This window comes from Apis dorsata, unplaced genomic scaffold (assembly GCF_000469605.1).
Source record: "Apis dorsata unplaced genomic scaffold, Apis dorsata 1.3 scaffold_127, whole genome shotgun sequence".
NCBI classification, from domain to species: domain Eukaryota; kingdom Metazoa; phylum Arthropoda; class Insecta; order Hymenoptera; family Apidae; genus Apis; species Apis dorsata.
This window is the reverse complement of record NW_006263420.1, coordinates 14,675-25,617: the sequence shown is the minus strand read 5'-3', so window position 1 is coordinate 25,617 and position 10,943 is coordinate 14,675. Positions and strand designations below refer to the sequence as shown.

Sequence of the window (10,943 nt, the reverse complement as noted above, 5' to 3'; positions counted from 1 at the left end):
CGTCGTCGCTGGCAGCTACCATGGGGCCCTCAGAAGAGGAGGAGACGATGGCGTCGTCCAGTCAAGGAGGGGCATCCTGGACCCCCAGACCACTTTGTGACATTAAAATCTCTAGTATATATAATCGTTCTTCTGCTGAGGCACCTGCAGAATTATTTCGTAAGGATTTGATTAGCGCAATGAAATTACCTGATAGCGAGCCACTAAGTCCCAATGAATATTGGGTTATTACTGATCAATGGAAGCAAGAATGGGAGAGAGGTGTTCAAGTACCTGTTAATCCAGACTCCCTACCTGAGCCAACAGTCACTATCACACAAGCAACACCCATAAAGCAGCACAGTGAATTCAAATTGTAAGTTTTGTATAAATATTATTGTTTTATATATGTATATCTGAAAGTAAATAATTTTTAAATATAAATATTCAAAATTTATATTAAACTTATAATAAATAATTATATTAAATATTTTCAGTGTTGTGATACTTTATTGATATTAATTATATTATAACAATTGTTATATTATAAGCAAATAATGCTAATATGTTTTTTATACATTTAAAAATTAATTATACATAATTTAAAATTTTAAAGAAGTAATAATATTTTTAATATTATAAAAATATATTTCAAAAATAATTTAAAATTAAATCTTTACTTTAATCAAAATATTTTTTATATATATTTAGTAAAACTATAATTTTTCGTATAATGATAAATATTTTCACATAAAATATTATTTTGTCTATTTAAGTTTTAATAATATTCTTTGATGATAATGTTTTTATAGACCTAAAAAATTTGTGAGGATATCTCGTGATGATTATTTCAATCCTGAAGATCATCACTTAAGCACAACGCCAGCAAGAGCAGAAAAAGCTTGTGCTTATGATCTTGATGATACTGATATTGCTTGGTTGGATGTGTTAAATGGTGAACGTGCACAGGTATTTTTGAAATTTATTAGAAGAATTATTAATAATTTTTGTAAAAATTCATTAAAAAAATTTTAAACAAATCAATTAAAATAATAATTTCTATAATAAATTAAATATATTTTTTATTTATTATTTTTTTTACTTTATATCTTTAAAATATTAAAAATTATTAGATTAGAATATATTTAAATGATTAAAATTGTATATTATTATATATAATCTATTTTTTTAAAATATAGTAAATATAATAAAATATAATAAATATTTATTCAAAATTTTATAATATTGTTATTTTACAATTTTAGGCTGGTCAGTTGCCTATTACAGAATCACAATTGGAACGTGTGATAGAAGAATTAGAAGTTCGTTGTTGGGAAAGAATACAGACTATAGTAAAAAATGAAGAAGGTCTTGGTATTGAGTATGATGAAAATGTAATTTGCGACGTTTGTAGATCCGTAAGTGAATAATTTTATAAATACCAATAATATTAAAAAATAATGGTTGATTATCAAAAAAATATTGTTTTATTAGCCTGATTCTGAAGAAGGAAACGAAATGGTATTTTGTGATTGTTGTAACATATGTGTACATCAAGCATGTTATGGAATTACTTCAATACCAGATGGTTCATGGCTATGTAGAACTTGTTCTCTAAGTCAACGACCAGATTGTGTTCTTTGTCCTAACAAAGGTGGTGCTATGAAGTGTACTCGTAGTGGCCAAAAATGGGCTCATGTTTCTTGTGCTTTATGGATCCCAGAAGTCAGCATTGGCTGTGTTGAAAGAATGGAACCTATTACTAAAATATCTAGTATTCCAGTAAATATAATATATTCATATGTCAATATACTTTTTATAAAAAGAAAAATTAGAATTTTAAATTCATAAATTCTAATAAATTCTTACTTGCAGCAAAGTCGGTGGGCCTTAATATGTGTACTGTGTCGAGAAAGAGTCGGTGCTTGCATCCAGTGCAGTATAAAGACGTGTAAAACAGCTTATCATGTAACGTGTGCCTTCAAATATGGCTTAGAAATGAAGGCAATTATTGAAGATGAAATGGCCGACGATGGAGTAAAATTAAGGGTATGTATTTAATAAAAAGTTATTTTCAATAATATAAAAAAATTAAATATTTTTTAACAATATATATATATATTATAGATTTTGTCCACTAAATTACATTTTTATTTTTAATAATAAATTTTTATACTTTATACAGAAATGATATTAAAACATTAACTTAAAGAATATTAAATTATAATAAAAAATTTTTTTGAAATTTAAGAATAAAAATGGAAATATTTTATTTATAGTCCTACTGCCAAAAACATAGTAGAACAAATACAAAAGATAAAGTTCAAGGTACTGGAAGCAGTATAGGAAGTGGAGGTGACAAGGCTGGATCAGATTCCGAAGATGCGGAATCTAGAAGGCGCAAGAGAAAAGATATGACTTCTGAGGAAAAAAATCAAGCACGTGCTGCAAAGTACGTTTTTAATTATTTTAAACTTTTATATTTAAATCATTTTTTTATGATGTAATTGTGCATCTATTTTTTCATTAGATTACAAGAAATTGAAGCAGAATTTGACAAACATGTAAGTTTAAAAGATATTGCTTCGCAACAATTAGACGTGGATCCTGATGGCATTGTCTATATTTATAATTATTGGAAGCTCAAAAGAAGGGTAAGTGACATTTAAAAACTTGATATGTTAATTGAAAGTAATAATAATATGTATATTACCAATTAACATTATAATCTATTTTTCGTTTTTTTTTTAATTGTAATTATAATTTATAACTTATATTAAATAATCATTGGTATTAATAAAATTTCAAATAAAGTTTTTTATTTATCTTAAAATTTCTTAATTGAATTAAATATTTAGGTCAAGAATAAGTTAAAAAAAAAAAAAAAAAATAAAAGAAAAAATAAAAAAGAACTAAATATAAAATTTTGTGTTTATATCAAATTAATTTTTATTACAATCAAATTAATATTTGTTGTACGATATATATTAAATTGATTATATTTATATATGTATTTATTTGACTTTCTTTATTTAATTTAATAGGCTGGTCATAATAAACCATTATTGGCACCTCGTTGTGGAGAACTTTCGGGTAGTGGATCCCGTAATCAAGGACAAGCAGCCGATCTCGAAAAAATGAGGACATTCGTGCAATTACGTCAAGATTTGGAAAGAGTTCGAAATCTATGCTATATGGTTGGCAGGAGAGAGAAACTGTGTCGATCTTTCCTTAGATTACGAGAGCAGACGTTCCACAAGCAAGCTTTAGTAATGTCAGGTCCACCTTTACCACCGGCAGCAGCTGCTGCTGTAATGGAAGCTAATCATGGACCTTCGATATATGATCGATTATATTCTCATCCTGATTCAGAAGATCACACTCATGACTTTGACACAATTGTTGCTAGAATTGCTGGTATAGATTCTCCAACTAGTGAAGAGAAGAAAACTCAACAACAACAGCAGCAGCAACAACAACAACAGGACTTCAATGGTGCCTCTAGTAAAAAACTGTACTTCAACGGCTCCGTCCGAAGAAAGAATCTTTATGGCAGTGATTTATCATCTGTCAGTAGTAGTGAAACGGATGCGACAAAAGCAAAAACTGAAAAATCGAAAAACTTAAAACTTGAAACTGAATCGAGTACAGAAGAGGAAACCAATGTTTCTGCAAAAACCAAATTATCACGAAGAAAGACGAAAAAAGCTGTTCAATCGGTTGAAAAATTACATTCGACAGTTAGGGAAAATAGTGAAAATGAAAAGCTTGTGAATAGTAGATCACATACTCTCGAGCACATGGAAAAAGAATTAGGAAGTGCATCTGGCAGTGAAAGTGATGAATTGTTAACGTTAAGCGGTGGAGCAACAAAACATTTTGTTGCTTCAGCTATTTATTCAGATACAGATTCCGATTCTCAAGAACATGCGTCTCATTCTGCAGTGTTAATTACAAAAGCAGCTGTAAAGGAATTTTCCGCGGCAAATTTGTCGAAAAATTCGCAGAAAAACTTTAGTAAGGATTCCAGACACGTTGAATCAACGTATCACAATACAGGATCAAAGAATAAAGAGAATCAAAATAAAACTAGTGTTAAAAAGAAAGAATACATACCTTCTGCATTGATTGTTCCACAAAGACAAGCTGCGAAGAAAGCTTCGGAAATCATGCAACGCACACAAGGCAAAAAAGATAATTCAGTGCCTGAAACTATGTCAGAAATAATTAAATCTCCTGTCGAGGAAATTCCAAAATCTTCTTCCTCAAAGCAATCAAAAGACAAAAGTCCTAATAAAAAACAAAGAGAAAACAAACAGTCAAAAGAAATTAAAAATAATGATGTGTATGATTTCGATAAAGAATTTGGAGATGGAACAGAGATTTTGGCATATGTACCACAGAGACAAGCTGCAAAGAAAGCCGCAGAACACATTAAAAGTGGTATGGGTACTAAAACTACACAGCAAATCGAACAAGAAACATTCGATGGAAGATCGAAAAAGGAATCTCCAGAGACAGGAAAAAGGAAAGAGTTTCGGAAAGATGATTCTTCTAGAAAAGAAGAATTATCTTCGCGAAAAGAAGAAATATCATCTTCGTCATCATCATCATCATCGTCTTCATCTTCTTCTTCGTCTTCATCTTCTTCCTCATCTTCTTCTTCCTCGTCATCTAGAAAAGAGGATCTCTCATCTAGAAAAGAAGAATTGGTTTTAAAGAAGGAAGAATCCTCGAGAAAAGAAGAAATCTCGAAAGAAAGTCGTTCGAGAAGACCTAGGAAATCAAGTACGCGAGAGACAGTGCTTTCAAGTAATAGTGATAGCAGCAGTAGTAGTAGCAATAGTTGTAGTAGTTCTACAGAAAGTAGCAGTGATTCTGAAAATCCGGAACATAGGAAATTTTCAGATGAATTGATAGATGGTTCTTCTGCTACTACTTCTTCTGAAAGTGATACTGGTAACAGAACAAAAAGCAAAGCGATTCCTAGTTCAGCGAATCGAAGGCAACAATCTAGCAAAACATCACCGGAACGACAAGAAGCTGAAAGAAAATCAATTTCAGGGCGGAAACTCAAGAAGCTGCCCGAGAAGAAGCTTAAAACTTCCGACGGGCGGCGGGGACCTGAGTTTCAGCCGCCTATTGAGAGAGAGGAACCTCGTAGAACCTGCAAAGAACAGCAGCAACAACAGCACCAGACACAACAAGAAGCAAGTGTCAAAAAGCAAGATCAAAGAGATAAGAAACAATCAACAACAGCAGGAACGGAGGTTGATGAGGATTTGCTCGTTGGGTCTGGAGATCATGATGGGTCAAGAAATATTTTTGGGGCCAGGCCTACCAAAAAGTCGGGTCAAGTTGGTAAGCAGCAATCCTTACCAAGAAAAGAAGATAAAAAGATCAAATCCGAAGGCAGGAAGCGAAAACCAAACGAGTCCGTTGCGAAAGATGAAAAGAGTGGGAAAGAAACGGTCAAAAAATCGGAAAAACGGTTAAATGACAAACAATCTATTAAAGTAATAGAAAAGAAAGACGAAGAACAAAGTAAGAAAGATGAACAAAAGATTATCGATCAAGAAAAAACTGAATGTACGGATAGTTCTTCAAAGAGTGAAGAGAAAAAAGTAAAAAAGATTGGAAGTAAAGATGCAATAAATATCTTAGAAGAAGAAATGAAACAACGTAGAGCGGAAAGAGACAGCCCGAAAAAATCACTGAGAGGACTAGACAAATTACTAGAAAAACGTGAACATCACGATAAAATGTCTAAAAGTAAACTTTCAGAAGTAAAAATTGAAAAAGTTATTTGCGATGAAGAGAAAGAAGAAAAGGAATCTATGGAAGAAAATCAACAAATAAAAGAGGTTATAAAGAACGAAGATCGTAAAAATCATATTAACGAAAGCAACAGTACTATTGAAAAACCAAAACCAGAAGAGCGAATAGAAGAAGAAATAATAAAAAAGGATATTACTGAGATATCTCAAATTGAGAAAATTACATCTGGAAAGAAGAAAACCGATCGGAATCTAGGGAAAAATCAGGAAAATGCTATTGAACATCAAAGTGTTGAATTACAAAATATCGAATCTCAAACAATTTCTCTAGGAGAAAATGTTCAAAAAGAAAGCAACGAAGATGATAATGGTAAATCTATTTTGGAAAGAGTCGAAAATTCAGAAAAAGAGCATCAAAAAAGACGAAAATCTGCGAATAGATCAATCTTCTCACCACAACATGGCAAAGATGCAAGTGTTTCGGAATTGTTTGATTTTGATCAAGATATGTTAACAGAAGAAATAGTAAATGAAGATGGATTCGGTATATCTAGGGACGCAGAAGAACGAGGTGTACCATTAAGTTTTTCATTCAATAATGAATTATGGTTTAAGGAAGATTCAAAAGAGGACAGTGCTAGAGAAACGTTGCATCTTGTAGAGAAATTACGCATGGAACTCTCAAAAAAGTCAAATTCTAGTCAGATTGAATTAGAGGCAGTACCTGTAGATGGTGAAGTTAAAAAGGAAGAATCGCCTATAGAAAAGACGTACGAGCAACAGCAACAACAATCACAGCAACAGTTACCATTACAACTTCAGCAGCAACAACAACAAACCACTCAACAACAAGAAAAAGAAACAAAAATTCTTGAGCCTATCACAGAACCAGTTTTGAATGTGAAAAATATTGAAATTTCTGAAGGAGAGATATCTACTAACGAAACCCGTCCCAGCAGTTGTAAGAGTACAATAGAAGAAAAGAGGAAAACTTGTTACTCGAGTGGTAACGATAGATATGCAGCTTATGAAGAGGATCGTGAAACGAACAAAGTAAGCTTGGTGGAACGATCAAAGCTTGATCGAGCAGAGACTGACGAAAGATGGGTTCCACCTAGTATCAATAGTTTTCAACTCAGTGATGTGCAACATCTTAATGCTTTAATGGAAACGCAAAATCGTCGATATGGAAACCATCAATTTCCTAATGAATCTATTCCAGAAAACGAATCTATTGCGCGTACTCATTTGAACGCGCCGAGTATACAAGAACAATATCTTATGCAGCAGCCACATTCAATTCTTCACAGTCAGCAAGAATCACACGAAAGAACGATGCTCGATCAACCAATATCTGAAGAGAATCCTATGGAAATGGTAAATAGACATTTAATAGGATTGCCAGCATCAGAGGATGATCAGGCTGCTGAAATGATGGATAGAGTGCTCGAAAAAGAAGATGACGTTGTCAGACAACAGGAATATGATCAAAACTCTCCGTACAATGATATAAATGGTCGTCCGGACACTAGATGGGCAGAAAGTCAAGTTTTACCTTCTCGTAGATCCACATCTTCTTCGATTACTTCCGCCTCTTCCGCAGAGGATCATTCTATTCCACCGTACAAGAATGTGGCTGGTATTCCATTCCCACCATGTTCCATGGAAACAACGTATTACGCAGATTCTAGTTACGGTACTGGTCCAGTCAGTCTGTTTCCGCCACAGTCCTGCGCGGCACCGTTACCTTATCCTTCCCCTGGTCCAGCTCTTTTTCCACCAGCATTTGGAGCAGCTTTTCCAGGAGCTCAATCATTGTTACCCCACGTGAAGCCATTAGAAGATTCGCTTAATCTACAAGCTTCACCATGTACTGCAGCGTTCACGTCTTCCTCGCACAACATGGCGCTTACAGCAGCTATGGTCTCACCTACTAAAATAGTTACGCCACCTCCACCACCACCTCCACCACCTCCCCAAGTCACTGCTCCACCTACAGAATCCATAGAGAGAACGCAACAACAATTACAAACGCAAGTAGCCGATTCACCCTCTTTGCCAATGAATTTCTTGAACACCGTAGCACCGGAAAATCATACTAATGATACCGTTGTCGAGAGTCTTCAAGAAGCTTTGGCAGATGGTAAAAGTCAACATTCTGGGAAAAAGTCGCCTTCTAAACCTACTAGAACCTCTGCCCGTGTCACATCATTACAAGGAAAGTCTCCAGGGAAATCTCCAAGACAAGATACTCAAAAAAACGTTCCTGGAGCGCGAGGTCGTGGCAGAGGGACAAAAAATTCGACGCAACATTCTGGTTATAGGGGACGTGGACGTGGAAGGGGAAGAGGACGAGGTAGAAGCGGTCAAAACTCAGGACTTTCTTTGGTTTCCGGTGCTGGTATCGGTCAACATGATGACTCTATTCAAAACAAGCTAGTCGGTACGGTATACGATTTTGATTCCGACGAAGATTCGACCAGTGAAGCAAATATTGCTGATTTGCGTACTATGAGAGAGCGAAAGAAGTCAACCGATGCTGCAACGGCTGGAGTTGAAAGAAGAGATTCCACAGTCATGGCTTCTGGAGAAAGCATTCAGTCAAGACTCTCTAGTCCGGGAGGCACGAGAAAATATTTGGAAGATAGGAGACTTTCTTGCTCTCCAAATCATGATGATTCTGCCGTCGTGGAAAGTCAGTCAAATGCCGGACAAAGTTTTGATACCGTCCTGCCACTTATTCCTGGTCCTGTCGATATGAGAACGTACAATTCTACTCTCGATGCTTCAAGCTCTTCCACTTTACACGGTCAGACGTATGAGAATCATTTCCTCGGTACTTTCACCGGTGTTTCAGCGAATGATCCTGCCCTTCCGGATATCGAGGAAGATCTAGAAAAAGAACTAAGATCCGCGCTGATCAAACAAGGTCAAGAAGATTGTTCAAAACCGAGTTTTGATGCAAGTATCGACGCTTCATCTTCTGGCTTTGTAGACACTAATAAAGTCTCTTTGACAGACTCGAGAAATCAATTGAAGGTCAAGATTAAAGGTCCTTTCCTTGATGCAAATTATGTTGCTACCTCGTCAGTACCACCGCTTGCTCAACAGGCACCTGTAATAATTACTCCAGCCGCTACTAGTGCTTCCATCGCTTCCGGAACGTCAAATCTTCGACGAATGCGAAAGAAGGAATTGCTCAGACAGTATTGTTCTCAGGATATGAATATGGATGAGACAGGATGTGGAAACCTTGCTACATCCGCACCAATCATAATGCCACAAATCAATCGCACAGTAATAACAATTCCTAAAGCGGTCGCCTCGATGACCAGTATACCTACAAGAGAAGACTATAAAGCAGTTGTCGATGCTAATATGGAAAAGAAAAGAAGAAAAGAGAGATCTACAGGATTCTTGGATGCTAATGAGGAAGAGGCAAGCATCGAGAGGAGGCGTGGTAGTGCTACTAACGGTGCTAGTTCTAGTGGTAATGCTCCGATTGGTAATATAGATCGTAGAAGAGGAAGACAGAGTAGCGGTGGTAGATCAACAACAACGACTACTACGACTACTACTACGAATAGTGGTCCACCGAAATTGAAAATCAAAATTGGCAATAGTATAATTGGTGGACAGGAAAGCGGTCAAGATGATAGAACGAGAATCAGACCACCGAAAAAACGATTAAGTAGTATTCCTAGTACACCAAGTATCGAAGAATTAAGAAGAGAAAGTATGAAATTTAGACGTATGATTATGGCCGGTTTCGATAATGATGAAAAATTAAGAGGCAAAAGTAAAAAAGATAAGAATGGTAAACGAAAGAAGCGACAGTCGAGTAGAAAAGAAGCTAGGGTACGTATCCTTGAGGGTGGAACCGCTCCACCAAAATTAATCATAAGATTAGGCAGAGGTAACGATTCTCCGGATGAATTACCGATTTTACTCACGGATGAGGAAGAAGAAGAAGAAGAGGAACGACATCCGACTGATAGTAGAGTAGGTCCTCCTCCTCCAGAACCTGTCAAAGATGAGCCTGTTTATCCATCTGTAACTGCTAACATAGAAGAAAAACAACCTACTGATCCAGACACTGGCGGCAGTGCACCTAGAAATGTTCGTTCGGCTAAAGTTACGCCGATCAGATTAAAATTGACACGCTGCCAAGAAGGCTATGAGCTAAAGGGCTCGCCTGTTCACGGTGAGGAGTCCAATTTAATGACGGAGAAACCACAAAGTCCGGAAGTTCCAAATGAAATAAGAAATCCACCGATCAAAAACCAAGAAGAAGAATCCTCTCGAGAGGAGGAAGATGAAGAAGAGGAAGAGAATAATAGTTCTGTACAAAGGGACTCCTCTACATGTCCTGCCGCGACAAATATACCGCAAGGATGCCAAGTTAGGTGATAATTAATGATACTCGTGGAGTAATGGGGCAAAGAACATAAATACATACATACGGTGCTTGTATGATTTTTACGATCGATAAAGAAAATGGACTCGATATACGCTTGCGGTTACAAGCTGCGAAAACATATTGCCGTAATAAGGTGAAAAAACTGTTCCTCTAAGTTACGGTCCAAGAAGATCGAGGTATTGCATATTCTTACAAGACAAATTTATCATATTTGTTGCAGCGTATCGTTGGCTTAGTGGGAAAAATCGGAAAAAATCAGAGGACGCTTGATATCGTAAGAAACTTCAGATATTTTTGGTATTTATTTTAAATTAAGACAAATTTTGTATTTTGTCAATATTACTAAGTTGAATTTTACTTCAATAATAGATCAAGAATAATCAAATCATTAGTGATCAAATATTTTTGTTTTGCAGATAGTTCCATTTAGGTTCGAGATCAATATTTAATCAATTATCAATAGGAAATTAATATCGAGTAAGAATATACATGGTTGATAAATTATGGAATATGAACTTTGTCAACTGTTCCCACTAAGCCTATGATATGATAATTTTTGATACAGCATTTTTATGATTTCATGCAAGATTTTACAAAATTGTATGTAAGAATTACTTGCATTACTCTGTTAATAATATTTATAGACCATGTTTTTTATTTTATTATTATTACTATTATTATTATTATAATTATCATCATCATCATCACCATCATTATCATTATGATGATGATTGTTATTATCATTATGATTATTATTATTTATTATT

General features: G+C 35.0%; 1 protein-coding gene across 9 annotated transcripts in view; it reads left to right on the top strand.

The window, feature by feature from the left end:
- Positions 1 to 10,943, top strand: part of LOC102671883 (PHD finger protein rhinoceros) — a 13,967-nt gene that overhangs the window by 2,269 nt on the left and 755 nt on the right. For 8 of the 9 annotated variants that reach the window (XM_031509106.1, XM_031509112.1, XM_031509108.1 and 5 more), the window contains 8 exons: positions 1 to 355; positions 792 to 948; positions 1,245 to 1,397; positions 1,474 to 1,761; positions 1,855 to 2,028; positions 2,259 to 2,431; positions 2,510 to 2,633; positions 3,024 to 10,776. In XM_031509106.1, the coding sequence (XP_031364966.1) occupies positions 1 to 355; positions 792 to 948; positions 1,245 to 1,397; positions 1,474 to 1,761; positions 1,855 to 2,028; positions 2,259 to 2,431; positions 2,510 to 2,633; positions 3,024 to 10,166 (8,567 nt within the window). In that variant the 3' untranslated portion in view covers positions 10,167 to 10,776. The remainder of the gene's footprint in view (positions 356 to 791; positions 949 to 1,244; positions 1,398 to 1,473; positions 1,762 to 1,854; positions 2,029 to 2,258; positions 2,432 to 2,509; positions 2,634 to 3,023; positions 10,777 to 10,943) is intronic. The other variant, XM_031509107.1, reaches the window with a different exon arrangement.